Source organism: Podarcis gaigeae (genome assembly GCF_964106915.1).
Source record: "Podarcis gaigeae genome assembly, chromosome: 5".
Lineage (NCBI taxonomy): Eukaryota > Metazoa > Chordata > Lepidosauria > Squamata > Lacertidae > Podarcis > Podarcis gaigeae.
In genome coordinates this window covers 77629936-77644926 of record NC_139681.1, presented here as the reverse complement: position 1 = coordinate 77644926, position 14991 = coordinate 77629936, and the positions used below count along the sequence as shown (strand labels likewise).

At 43.3% G+C, this 14991-nt stretch overlaps 1 protein-coding gene across 3 annotated transcripts in view; it reads right to left on the bottom strand.

Moving 5' to 3' along the window:
- The window catches only part of MED12L (mediator complex subunit 12L), a 182493-nt gene that overhangs the window by 5382 nt on the left and 162120 nt on the right, over positions 1-14991 (bottom strand). For all 3 annotated transcript variants that reach the window (XM_083739054.1, XM_083739055.1, XM_083739056.1), the window contains 3 exons: positions 12844-13064; positions 8539-8695; positions 6388-6462 (listed from right to left, as the gene is read on the bottom strand). In XM_083739054.1, the coding sequence (XP_083595180.1) occupies positions 6388-6462; positions 8539-8695; positions 12844-13064 (453 nt within the window). The remainder of the gene's footprint in view (positions 1-6387; positions 6463-8538; positions 8696-12843; positions 13065-14991) is intronic.

Below are 14991 nucleotides of genomic sequence, written 5' to 3'. Positions count from 1 at the left end.
CATCTAGCTAATAATATTTTCCATACATCCAAATAATAAATTATACATTCATATTCCTTCAGTTATACAGAGGAAATGTTCAGCTGCTGGAGGCATGTGTACATATTATGAAGCTGATAATGAAAATAAAACCCACTATATATCAGGTATCAGGTATGCAAATGAACTTTAAAGGGAAAATGCAAGCTGAGTTGGAAAAGAAAACAGAGATATTTCTGTAAAAATAAAGCTAATATAAGACAGTGCAAAGGGTTCTCAGGTGGAAAGGTTGGCTAGTATACATACATACCTCTTTCATTAGAGCATGTTTGATCCTTTTGCATGTCAGTCTCTACCATGCAGCCCAACTGTGCATTAAATGTGTGCATGCATGAGAGTCAGCAGCCTTTATGATTAATGTTATGCAAACTGATGAAGCTCTCAAGCATTGTTCACTCACAGTCTCACTGAGCCATGGATGTTGTAGTGTTGTTGAGCAATGCAGGCTAACCTGATTTTGAAGGGCCAGAAGATCCCTTCCATAGAAATCTGTGCTCTTTGCACTCAGAATATGAATTTCATGAAATTATGATTGAAGGAACAGTTTCTATAAAATGTACTTGCTGTCCTACACCTCCTTATTTAACACAACATAGATGTGGATAATAACACAGTTCTGTTATGTCCAACTGTCAGGGAAACACCCCCAATCCCAGTTACATTATTTCTGGGGTATGTAATTCTTGCTGCATTATACCTTTCCTGAAACCCGAAGTAAAACCTGATAGTGCATATTTTGGCTATACAATTGGTGAAGATTTATTAAAATAACAGTTTAACAATAAAAGTTTGACCGAGACATAAATTAGATTTGAAGCTTGTTCGTTGCAAATAACCTGCCAAATGCTTTAAAAAGAGTTTGGCTGCCCTGACAAATAAATGGAAACTCTGTCTAATGCCTGTTTACCATATGTTATCCCCGTAAGTGTAATATACAGATTTGCTTTATCATTCTTGAGAATTACAGTTTTCTCTGGACATCTTCAGAATTGCATTTTTCATTATTGGGTGCAGATCAGTAGGGAGGCCGGCATGACAACTTAATGGAAAAAAAGTATTTTTACTATTTTACAGCGGGCCAAAAATAAATAAAAAATGCAAAGAACATTTGTATCTTAAAACTACAACATGTGCCTAGTGTGCTCTTTTGGTTTGATTTACTGCCTATGTTTAGGCAGTTGCCATAGATGTGTTAAGTTTTCAGGATGAATAAATTCACGTCCTGAAATTTAAAGTCAGATATTTCAAGGGCTTTGAACTGCCTCCACAAACTCTTTCCAAAGGCTTTTCAAGCAAATGAGTAGGGAGAGGGGGCTCAGTTTTAATGCTTGAACTAATGCTATAAATAAGGGGTTGCCCATCATGCCTGAACACTGGCCATGTTGGATGATACCAGCTGGAATCCAATCCTATATGTAGGATTAACAACAAAATATCCAACTCCATGTGCCATTTTTCTGCCCAGTTTTTGGGTGCAGCACTTCCTTGTCTCTGGCAACATGTTAAGTGGCTACTCTACTTGAGGGAACTCAGCTCCACTTGGTGGAACTCATATGAGACATTTCATCCCTGTGTCCCAGGTTTTCTTGTGATGCCGTACTTGTTAGAATTTCTGCTCTATGATTGCAGTCATAGGATTGTTGTCTTTCACATCATGGTATATGTTTTGACTCTACAGAGTGGGAAGTGACAGAGACAGGATGTTTGTATTACTGTGTTCCATGAAGTGGGACTATTGTCCTTTGTTCTTTCTCTCTTTGCTGTCTGATGCTAGAAAGAGAGGGAGCCATGCTGCAGTGCTCCGTGTGTGTTTATATGTAAATAAAGTAGATTAGCCAAAATGCTGAGTTGCTGAGGTCTGTCACGCTCAAGTTGCGCGAACTCTGTGGATCCCTAAGTGTGCCAGTGTCAGTTGGCATCAGTCGCTGTGATGTTCGGGCTGAAGAAAGCTTAGGGCATGTGTCTCTGCCAGGGTCCTACTTGAGTGTAGGCCGAACTCCTGACAGTACTGACACTGTCCGGTATCTGCATGCCCCTTTTCCCACCACAGATATGCCAGAATGAACACGGGGTCCTTCTCACAGTATAAGCTCCTACAAACAATAGACACATTATTTTACACAAGTAAAACTGAAGATAAGGAATTAAGGATTACCAAACGGAACCCCAAACCTTTCAATGTAAGCCAGAACCATTTCCATAGACAAGCAGGGCAGGGAAACCCCTGCATTCCTTAAACTCCAATTTTATATTCAGCAGAAAGCTACCTTCTACACTAATCTGTGTAAAGACTGCAGCTCAGCTTTGAATAAAAAATAAAAATGGAAGAGTCCAGAAGTTGGTTGGGCTGTTTAACAAACCTATGTGAGCTAGGTGGGATATTAGAACAGGACAGCCAAGGCCTACTCTCAGGAAAGAGGAGAAGGCTGCAACTGGTATCCCAAAGGGCTTCGGGTAGGACAACTAATACCAAAAAAACCTTAAATCAGATAGGTCACTGTGCAATTTTGCTTATTTGCCTTACCTTGGCTATCATTACATTTGACCGACTGCAATTGATAAGGGCATTTTGGCATCGAAAATACTTTAACCATGTAAAAATTAATAATAATCTAATGGTTAACAACTTGCTCCAAAATTATACATTAAAATATGTACACTTCTGTTGGGAAAGCAGGACTTAGAGGAGCAGGTGAAATGGTTACAGATGCCCAAACCTACCTACTTACATTGGATTAGTGCTTTATAGCTTTGTAAAACAGACTGACAGAACAATCAAAACAAAGCTATCAAATAGACAACAGAAAAACACCTACAAAGAAAGACGCCAATGAGAACGTAATTTATCCTTTCAATACAGACAAATGATGCAGTCTCTGAAATAGCGCGGTGACCGTGGGCACGGAGGCAGAGAAAGGTGGGGCCTCTAGTCTTAAATTCAGCAAAGAGTCTTCTCTACTATAGTCATACCTCGAGTTGTGTTTACTTCACGTTGCATTTTTCTGGTTACGAACACGGCCAACCCGGAAGTGTTTACTTCCGTGTTCGCCGCTTTGCACATGTACAGGAGTGAACTGCGTGCATTGTGCATGCACAGGAGCGCCCTATTGCGTCACGCACAGAAGCGACACTCTACTTACGGACTTTTCAGGGTGAGAACGGCACCCCGGAACGGATCGCGTCTATAAGTAGAGGTACCACTGTATTTAATTTAGCTCTGTTTGCACAAGCTTGGTTCTTGTTTCCCAACCGGTGATGCAATTCTATGTGCTTGAAAGAATATATTATCCTCAGGAGGAAACTAAACCAGTATAACAACTAATTGAAAAGTTCCAGTTCAGCCTCCTTTGCTTCTGCTGTAGGTTTAGGAGGACAAAGCTGCAAAACTTTGAAGGTTCAAGGACTCTTGCCTTGTAGAGGGATTTCATTCTGTGCAGTATTTATCACATAGGATTATCCGTAGTTAGTTTAAATAATACTCTAGTGATGGAAACGTGCAAGCCATTAGTGTTGGCAGGCATTTAGTGAGTCTGGAGAAGGCAAAGAGCAAAATAATGCTGTGACAGCTGGCATTCACACTAGTAGGATGAGGATGATAGATGTTGTGTGTGCCTGAGCAGGATGAACCTTCCTTTGTGCTCTGGAAGCACATGTGATATCTCATAACTCAATGTGAAATTTAGAAGCTCTCTGCTACTGATGAAATGGCACGGAAAATCTGTCACCCTGAATTTAGAAGCTCTCTGCTACTGATGAAATGGCACGGAAAATCTGTCACCCTGAATATATATTCAGTAGATGGGACATGTGAAAATTCAGAATTCAGGGGAGATTTGGGAGAGGACCTCTGACCACTTGGCCACTACAACCAGTCGGTTACTTGAGTGTGTGCAATAATTGCTAGCATGCCCCACCACCTATAGGAATCCAGCAAGCTACCATGCAAAGCCTCCAAAAAGCATGAGCAAACTTTAGGCAATTGAAAGGGGATGGCAGTTTCCCAACAAACCACTTATACTGTAGTGGATATACTTCTTTTTGTTAAAAAAAGAAAAGAATAAGTAGCTAGGGCCCAGAATGCTCCCTGCTCCTCAACCTCTAGCATTTTCACCTCCAGTCAGACCAGAGAAAGCTGCTGATACTGTTCTCCACTTGTTCCTTCCAGTTGCCTGTATTCCTGTTTTTTCTAAATCACCTGTTGCTGGGTTTGAGAACTTGCTAATGAACCATGTCAGTAATTTCCCAGACACTTGTTTTGAAGGTTTCCTTCTCTCCCCACCCTGAGTTTGTCCTGGGAGTTATCACTTCTTCCTGGATAGATCTATGAGTGTTCCTGAGTGTCTAATTTATTCTGGCCAGCTCCTCCTCATACTTTGTGAACGTTCAAGTTTGCATTATATGACAGTGCTTGGAATTTATTCTGCTCTTTTTTAATACACGGAATTCAGGGCTGTGGCAGTTATTTCGCTCTCCAGTCTATACCGCTAGTCTTTATGAGCTGTGGTTGCAAAATTTAACCGGAGATTTACTTTTCTGTTGCTCCTCAGCGTTCACAACTGTTTACAGATGCGTACATACAGTAAAAAATCATTGAAAATTCTTACAGATGATGTGTACACGAGACAGCTTGAGACTAGTTTACTTGAGGAATTGCCTTGTGCCCTTTGTGGCAACTTGACCACTTCCATCTACAGAACTGCTGCTAAATGTGGGCAAGGGCTTGAGTTTTCCGTATGGCAGCACTGCAACTCCCTATTTATTAACTTTAGGCAGGAGCCCTCACTGCTTTAGATGCCTGTTTCAGCAAGCCAATCTGGACATGTAAACAAGTTATGCATATCTGTTGTCTTTTTTTAAAAAAAATGTAGAGCGATACTCATTTTAAATTGTTCTGTGTACATTGCTTAGAGATTCTTTGATTAAGTGGTTTATAGTTTCTTCTAAATAAAAATAAGTAAGTTCTCCTGTTCACCAGTTTCATTTTCCTTCTTCAGCATGTTCTACTTCAATCCACAGAATAATTACGATTCAGTTTCATGCAAGTTATTTTTTGTCGCAATACTAACTAGCTGTTTTCCATTACACTTGAGACTGTACACAGTCACTATGCAACACAATGTTAATAATAACGTACTCATAAAACTGTTTTGATAGCCTTGAAGGACTGGAAGTTACCAAATACATCATATGCAATTAGACTGTTAGGTAATCCCTGTGTTATGCTAACGTTGGGAAATGTCCTGTGATTATACTGAGGTAGTCCTTGCATTTTAAAAACTTGCAACGTATCTTTTACTGAAGTGCCTATACCGACTGGTACTAATTAAGAAGAGAAACGTGTTCAACAGATTGCAAATCTAATTTCCTTGTACCATCACAGGTAATCTGATTTTGAACAGCCTAGTTAAGCCAGGTAAAAGCTGTAGCAGAGTTCACAGCTATACTATCCACCAGAGGGAGTCTTTATGCAAGTATTACACAGAACAGGCTAGTAGTATTAGAAAGCCTTTGCTTTGTACTGTAAGGCAGAGGTTTTCAACATTTTTTCAGTCCATGGCTCCCTGGACCAACTACATTATTTCTGTGGCACCCCAGTGGGGCTCAGGAGCCCAGTTATGTCACCCCTTGCCTGCAGAGCTGGCAACCTCTCACCCTTTTTCAAAGACCCTCCCTTGTGGAGGTTTCCCTCAGACTCCTCTTCTCTCCCCTCTCCTTGGGAGTCCTCTGGGCAGCTCCTGCTGCTGTCCCTGGTCTCCGAGCTGAACACTCCCCCCCCACACACACACAAAGAGAGGGTGCCTCCAGAGGCACCATTCGCCTGGGGATCTTGGAGCCAGGGCTGCTGCAACAAACAGCTGTGCAAGCCTTTGGGAGGCAGAGACTTGAGAGGGCATCAGAGGAGGGAGGGAAGGAAAGAGGGACAGAGGCCAGTGTTGTCCACAGCACCGCTGACCATCATTCAAGGCACCCCAGGGTGCCAAGGCACACTGGTTGAAAAACACAGCTGTAAGGAAATGCTGAAGAATCATGCACCCGATAGCTAGGTGCATACTATTGAAAACAGTTGTCTTGCTACTTATACTAATGCTATATTAACAAATATAAATTCCACAATTTCCACTAGGTGATTCACTCTGCCTTCCTGCAAATCAGAGATGGAAATACAAGGTCATCATACCTGATCATTTTTTATACTTTTATACTTATCAACCCTGCACTTGCACTCCAAGATCCCAGAAATTGATGGTAGGATAAGCAAAGCTACTTAGCTACATCACCCTGTTTTTCCATGTTGTTCAGCAGCGCAGAGCCCCCAGAACAAAGCCTATTATTAACACGTCCACTTACCAAAGGTTGCTGAGGGTGCATTGCTTGGAGACTAAGCACCTGCTGCTGTCCTTGCTGCTGCTGCTGCTGCTGCAACTGCAAAAATATGGCCAGTGTGACTATAATACTACCTATGATGCTGTCATAGAAAGACAATAACAAAGTTGCCTTTAAGAACAAAGGGATGTTGCTTTCAATATGCTGTGTTCATGAACTATGATAAGATATTTTAAGGTTCCCTTCGCCAACTGCATGTTATAATTTGAATTTCTAAAACCTAGTGCAACTAGACAAACTTTCAAAACCATTTTCTCCCAGCAGATAAATATTTAATGCTTCCTTAACTACAGCCCTTGTCCTGTTATTTTAATTCAACTATATACCGTATTTTTCGCACCATAGGACGCACTTTTTCCCCTCCAAAAATAAAGGGGACATGTGTGTGCGTCCTATGGTGCGAATGCAGGCTTTCGCTGAAGCCTGGAGAGCGAGAGGGGTCGGTGAGGCGGAACGCCGCCATCCCGCTGTCCCCCAACTTGGTTAGAAGGCTGGCGGGGGGGAGAAGCCTGCTCCTCCCCGCCGCCAGCCCCACAAACTCGGGAGACAGCGGGAGAGGCACAGCGCGCCATCCCGCTGTCCCCAGACTTGGCTAGAAGGCTGGCGGGGGGGAGAAGCCTGCTCCTCCCCGTCGCCAGCCCCGCAAACTCGGGAGACAGCAGGAGAGGCGCAGCGCGCCATCCCGCTGTCCCCCGACTTGGTTAGAAGGCTGGCGGGGGGGAGAAGCCTGCTCCTCCCCGTCGCCAGCCCCGCAAACTCGAGGTACAGCGCTGGGCTCCCGCTGCTTGCGGAGAGTTGCCTGCATGCTGAAGCCTGCGCGCGCTGAGCTCAGCGCGTCCAGGCTTCGCAGACCTCTCCGCAAGCTGCGGGAGCGCTCCCACGGCTTGCGGAGACTTTCCTGTTTGGGGGCTGGGGTCGGGGGAAGCTCGAGCTTCCCCTGTCCCAGCCCCGCGCCTGGGGGGGAAATAATTTTTTCCCCTTTATTCCCCCCCCCCAAAAAAAACTTGGTGCGCCCTATGGTCCGGTGCGCCCTATGATGCGAAAAATACGGTACATGTTTTCACAACACTCACTTTTATAGAAAATTGTTGAAGCCCTTTGGAAAAGGTCAGCTACACATCTAGCAACAATTTAAACAAAATCCTTTTTTAAGAGTAGGGGTGAGACTTGAGCTTTCTTATTATTTTGACCCTTCTTTTCTATCTAAGAGGCTTATAAAATTAAGAGCAGTAAAACATAAATTGGAGAGAAGAAGACAGCCCTAAGAAAGCAATGCAGACACACAAATATGAATAGGTGCGTAGCTAAATACAGTCATACCATGGAAGTTGAACGGAATCTGTTCCGGAAGTCTGTTCAACTTCCAAAACATTTGGAAACCAAAGAGCTTCTGATTGGCTGCAGGAAGCTCTTGCAGCCAATCAGAAGCCACAAAAGCCCCACTGGATGCTCAGCCTCCAAAAATAGTTTGCAAACCAGAACAGTCACTTCCAGGTTTGCGGCGTTCAGGAGCCAAAACGTTTGGGAACTAATCTGTTCAAAAACCAAGGTACGACTGTGGTCTAGTGCATGGGCTTTGTATGCATAAGGTGCCGGATTCAGTCCTTGGCATCTCTACTTAAATAATTTCAGGAAGAACAACTAAGGAAGGCTTCTGTCTGAGACTTTTGGAGGGTCACTAGCATTCAGACTACACAATTTGGGGCTGGATAGGACTAACGCCGTGGTTACATTCACACATCACAGTGAACCATGGCTTATGGATTACTAGGAATGAGCAGAGCACTCCCATTTTGCTCCTTCCTTACTCGTGAGAAGGACCAACAAACCTCGGCTTAGTGTTTTGTCTGAACTGGGCATCACAGTTTCCTTCATTTAAGCTACAGGAAGTCAGGAACAAAATGGGCTTCAGGCGGCAGTTTGTCTTGAGTGAAACAAACCATGATTCCCGGTTCAGGCGTAACGCCAAGGAAAGTGATTTGCGTGTTCACAATAAGCTGTTAACTAGGGCATACTATGATGTGTGAATACATCCAGTACCCTAGTGCTTAAAATTTCATGGAATAGTGCCCCCCGCATAAACACACAGTGACACAAAGACGACAATTTTCAAACCTGAAGGAGCCTCTGTTGTCGAATTTGTTGTTGTCTCTGTCTCATCTGTTCCTGAGGCATCTGAACTGAGTTAAGGTTTGGGTGGGAAGCTGTGGCTTGAATAGCGTCGAGTGGCCCTCCAACCAAGGGATTCTGCTGCAAAGGCTGATGACTCAATCTGAGCAAAAAGAATTGACCGCACATCATTTACAGTTGTGAAAATAAAATGAGAGCCTGCCAGTTTTAATTTTTTAGACTTGCACGTTAAATTGAAACTCCAGCAGGGTATCAGCAGCCAAATGAAATATGAGTGAAGGTTGCTGAAAGTAATAAAGATAGAAAAAATGAAGAAAAATGCAAAATAAAGCTTCTCATCTAAGCCAAAATATATAAGCATCTTATTAACATTTTGATTTTTATATTCTTATATACTGCAATCTTTACTGATTTTTTAAATAGTTCTAATTATTGAAAAACTATACACTAGAAACAGTCGCAATGTGAACTTTCAGAAATGGAATGAAATCCAAATAACGTTGTCTTTTATCTAAACTAAAAAGTCAGAAAAGCTGCAGCCTTTCTTTATAGGGGAGCATTTTGGTTGCCCTTTTCTGAACCTCTTCCAGCTCTATAATATCCCTTTTTTAGGTAAGGATTAGGATTCAATTTAACCTGCTGACACTCACCAAACTGGGAGGGGTACCTAACATAGCACAAGACAGAATCATGATTCAATAGGACCTTAACAAATAGGAGAACTGGGCCAAAACTAACAACATGAATTCCAATAGGGACAAATGTAAGGTTCTATATGCAGGCAGGAAGAATCAGCTGCACAAACATAAGTTGGGGTACACCTGGCTTGCCCGTAGAGCATGTGAAAAGGATCTGTGGGTCTCAGCAGACCAGAAGTTTAACATGAGTCAACAGTGTGATGCGGCTATTCTAGGATGCAGCAACAGAAGTATAGTGTCCAGAACGAGGGAAGTCACAGTACCGCTCCACTCTGCATTAGTCTGGAATACCGTGTCCAGTTCTGGGCTCCGCAATTTAAGAAGGATGCTGACAGGTTGGAACGCGTGCAGAAGAGGGCGAGAAGGATTATCAGGGGTCTGGAAACCAAGCCTTATGAGCAACAGTTGAAGGGAGTTGGGTGTATTTAACCTGGATAAGAGGAGACTGAGAGGAGAGAGGAGGGCCAAATATCTAAAGGGCTCTCACATGCAAGTCAGAGGAAGCTTCTTTTCTCCCTTTCCAGATGGTAGGACCTGAATCAACGGCTTCAAGTTACAGGAGAAACCAACTAAACATCAGGAAGATCTTTCTGACAGTAAGGTTTGACTGTGGAACAGACTCCCTCGGAAGGTGGTGGACTCTCCTTTATTGTAGGTTTTTAAGCAGAGGTGGGGTGACCATTTGTCATGGATGTTTTAGTTGAGATTCCTGCATAGCTAGGGGTTGGACTAGATGACCCTCAGGGTCCCTTCCAACTCTACCATCCTATGATACTATATAGCAAGGGGATTGCACAGAATCAGGAGACTGCATGAGACTTCATCAGTCTGCAATGACAAGGGTGTGCTAGATTAAAAAATTGAAGCTTTTACTTATACTGCCGTGTGAAGAATTGCCGCATCTCCCCCAAGATGTTGCAAAATGCTTTGATCATATACCTCTCTGGAAATGCAATCAGGGTTGAGCAAATGCAGAGAAACAAAATAGGCACATTTAGGGATTTACATTCAATTTAAATGCTATTATACTTAAATGCAATTATAAGCTTTGCAGGATAGAATTTGCCAATGAAGATCTTTTCAAGATTGCGTGTACATTTTGCAGCTGCCTGGATAAATTAATATTTATTGAATATGTGTAGAAGCAATTAGAGAATGGAACGCTAAGTCAAGGATGTGCAATTTTTGCTTTAAAAAGGTAAAGATAAAGGACCCCTGATAGTTAAGTCCAGTCACGAACGACTCTGGGGTTGTGGCGCCCATCTCGCTTTACTGGCCGAGGGAGCCGGCGTTTGTCCGCAGACAGTTTTTCCGGGTCATGTAGCTAGCGTGACTAAGCTGCTTCTGGCAAACCAGAGCAGCGCATGGAAACACTGTTTACCTTCCTGCCGGAGCGGTACCTATTTATCTACTTGCACTTTGACGTGCTTTCGAACTGCTAGGTTGGCAGGAGCTGGGAATGAACAACAGGAGCTCACCCCGTCGCAGGGATTTGAACCGCTGACCTTCTGATCAGCAAGCCCTAGGCTCAGTGGTTTAGACGGCAATGGTTTGATTTGATAAAATAGGGTTATTGGGTTTGTTTGTTTGTTTGTTTGTTTTTAAAAAAGGAATGCCAAGTTGAAAATGGCAATGACATTGCAAGATCTTACTGTTGTCTATCAATCAGAAGGTTAAAGTAATTTTTGAAGAAATCACAGAAAAATAACCAGACAAAACTGTTATTTGCTGCAACTGAGATATAGCAGATTATGATTAACTGTTAACAATACAAACCATCTTTTCTATAACATGCAGTCATCCCAAATTATGTAGGAGTTACATATACACTAAAGCTCTGGTTGCAGTCTTCCCATCAGTAGCGGCCAGTGACACACCATTGCTGTCCCAGCTTCCCAACACAGTGAGCCACTGGCATTCACTGAGAGATAGAGGGGAGGGGCAAGGCAAAGGAGCTGGGCCTGGTGCAGCACATCACAGCAAGAGTGGCAGTTTGGCTCTACTACTATGTGCTACACAGGTTCAAGCTCTCTGCACCTCGTGTCTCCCCTCACCCCCTGGGTCAGCCCAGCAATCTGCTGTGCTGGTCAGCCAGGAGAATAAGGTACCCCACCTGTGCCACCTCACCAGCCACTACTGCTCCTCCTACTGCTGAATTCTTCATAGTAAGAGAGTATATTAGTGTTTTGAAAAGGACTCTATGAATGCTTTGATAGAAGTCCACGTATAGGTGAAAATCTGAAAGCGTTTGCAAGCTTTATGTATGTAGACTGAGGTCTAGTATTCAGCCACAATGGGAGTCTTGAACTGCGGCAATTAAAATGGCTAATCAACATTGAAATCCATAGAATTTTTCAGTTCTTGAGTAATATCAACATGCAATTATATCACTTATTCATCTTCAGATTAATAATCCAAGGAGGAAAAGTCAACTATTATCCCACGATTTCCATCCTTGCAAGAATGCAGGGAATTATGTCATCATCGTTCACTAGTAATCCATTGGCTTAGTCTTGGCATTTTATACTTTCCTAAGAAACAAGACTACTTTCTTCTTCAACAACAACAAAATGAAACATCTGTAGCATAAAGAAAGCCAAAAGTGTCCCCACAGCTGGCCCCATAGCCTCAGGGATGCTTTCAAGGAAGCACTGGAAGTTTGCACAAAGACTTTTAATAGCTATTACGGTTTTGGAAAAATGCTCTGTCGAGCCCTGCATTTTGAAACATTTTATTACAAAGGTCACTAATATGTATTCTAACTCTCTTTATAGGAACCAAAGGGTAATTCTAAGGGATAATTCATTTAACCAATTTTATTAGCTGAAGTTCTGACATATAAAAAGAACAAGCAAACATCTCCAACATACCCACAAATGTGTTAGAAATTGCACCACAGAAGGTTTTAATAAATTTATTCAAATCCACCCAAGTAGTAGTAGTAGTAATAATTATTATTATTTATTTATACCCCACCCATCTCGCTGCATTTCCCCAGCCACTCTGGGCAGCTCCCAACAGAATATATAAAAAAGCGACACAACATCAAACATTAAAAGCTTCCCTAAACAGGGCTGCCTTCAGATGTCTTCTAAAAGTCAAATAGTTATCTATTTCCTTGACATCTGATGGGAGGGTGTTCCAGAGGGCAGGCGCCACTACTGAGAAGGCCCTCTGACTGGCTTCCTGTAGCTTCACTTCTCGCAGTACAAATTTGAGGCCCAGGTTTTAAGGATTTGTAAGGATTTTCAGTGGGTGGGAATTTTCAAAGGCATTCATCAGATGCCTAATCCCATGCCGCATGAGAATGAAAAGTAAAGGAGCTATGCAAGATGTTGCAAATAGTAAAAATGGGCAAGAGGCAAGAAACAGCAAGATCTCCTGAAATTTCAGCTGGGGCTATATATTAATTATTTGGAACCAATCAGGCTCTGGGTGATTTGTCACCCAGCATCAGAGGTTAGGCAAAATCCACAGCTTGTCAGCCCTTACAGATTGGTCAACTACATATACCTTCTTCCAGCATTTCGCAGACCTATTTTCAAAACTCTCTTTTCAAAGGTTATATACATCAAGATATCAAACATCTTACCGCTGGTTGCCTGTTAGAGGCTGAGGATAGGCAGCTGCTTGCTGATGAATGTACCCACTCGGCTGTTGTTGTGTCTGCCGTAGCCTTTCCATCAGAGCAGGGTTCAAATGAGCTGCTTGATAGGCCCTGGAGTTGTAGGTAGGCGAAAGGACGATGCCTCCGGCCTGCTGTGATTGCAATGGTATCTGAGTGCTATACATTGTGTAGCCATGAGGAATAGTCTGCACGAAAAAACAGGGCAAGGCACAAGTTGCTTTGATTTCGATGCTTCTAAAGAAAGCTTGCCATTATCACTGTTTATTTATTTTTTAAACAAACAAACAAACAAGCAACACACCAGGATGACAAGGAATGTATACTGTGCTGTTACTTGAAATAGCAACCAGACACTTTTTTAAAAAATCCCCATAATTTAAATATGCTTACTTTGAATTTGCTAGGCTCAAATGGCAGCTGTGCATGTTTGCGGGTTTCGTATTATTCTACCTTTTCAACACAGCAAAGGCTGGGCAATATACGATAAATGAAACCTCCAAGTTGCTGCTTTTATGCAGGGCAGTTTCCACACAGAGGATGGACTGGCATGATTGTGGCAGCACCATTCCAGCTGCTTCACTTCTGCATAAATCACAGCTTTCATGTAAAAGCATAAATTCACGCAAATAGTATCTTCTGGCCACAAGGTCATGGGGGTAAGGGCACGAGTTTCCCATCTTCTTACATGCAAAATGCCATCAGTTCTGACTAGCCCATATTTACTAAACTTATGAATGTCAGATTTTAGAATTGTGAAAGCTTATTTTATTCAGGGTTATAAAGTAAGGGAGAGTCATGAAAGATCCCGGCCATTTTAAAACCCCTCATAAAACCTGCAGGGTCATATGCAACCAAGTTCTACTCAAGAGTTGACCCACACTGAAATTAGTAGACCTAGTTTAGTCATGCCCATAAATTTCAATGGGTCTACTCTGAGTACAATGAACACTGAACACGACTGGATCTCAGTGTAAGGCATAGGCAAGGCCTAAGCACATCCTTTCCCTACACCAGGGGTCTGCAACCTTTAAGACAAAAAGAGCCACTTGGACCCGTTTCCGGAAAAAAAAAACAAAAAACTGGGAGCCGCAAAACAAGCCAAATGTAAATAACCACACATTCTTCCCCTTCCCCCATTCTCTCTCTTTTCCCTGAGTCTATTTCAGATAGCAAAGAGGGGTATGGTTCCTCTCATATTCCTTTTTTCGCAAAGCACCATGTGCATAGAGGGCATTATACAAATTAATACATAGAAAAGTGTCTGTCCCTCCCTCCAGTTCAACTCCCTCTCTTTTTACTAACAGCACATATCCATTCCTTCTGCTGGTGCAACTTTCTCATCATTTCTACATAGCAGCATTTATAAACCAGTGCCAGAGAAACTGGGTGAAAGGAAGGTGAGAGGGAAGAGATATGAATATTTATGTGTGTATATGTATACACACACACACCTACACAATTACAGGTTTGAAGCCAACTTAAAATAAAAAGAGCTGGTAAGCAAATAAATCTGTGGTGCTTTCCATGGGATCCGGGGACATGTCAGCTAATACTCTTCCCTTTCTTCTTCATTTGATTGTCTCTGCAGCAAATCTCGAGGGGGAAGGGAGAAGGGCAGGAATTGCATAGGCACGAGAGAATGGGGGAAATCCCGCATGCAGGATTTTGGTGCCTAACAGCCCCCCCCCCTCCCTCTGCAATTGCTCTCGTGCTCCCCCTCCTCTCCTGCTGGCTACCTCTGGACCCCCTCCTCGTCACTGAGTAATTCACCCCTTCCTCCCTGACAGGGAGGGCGGGCCCATTTTGTGGTTCACCTCAGGTGCTCTCCCTCAACTCGGCGGCAACTCAGAAGCAAGGCACGGAAAAGGATCCAGAAGCACCCCCCCCACACACACACACACACAAACACACACAAAAACCCCGCCCCACCATTTCCCTCAAGCGCGCTCTCTCTCTCCCTCGCCTCAGATGCCTCGCACACTGGGCTGAGGAGAGCGTGGCCTGGGTGGGCGGCTCTCGATGTCGCGCGGCGCCTAAGGGGGGGGCGGGCTGCCGCAACGGCGAAAGCAAACGCGCCTGCATGTGGCAGGTGCCGGCGGTGGCAGTGGCAGC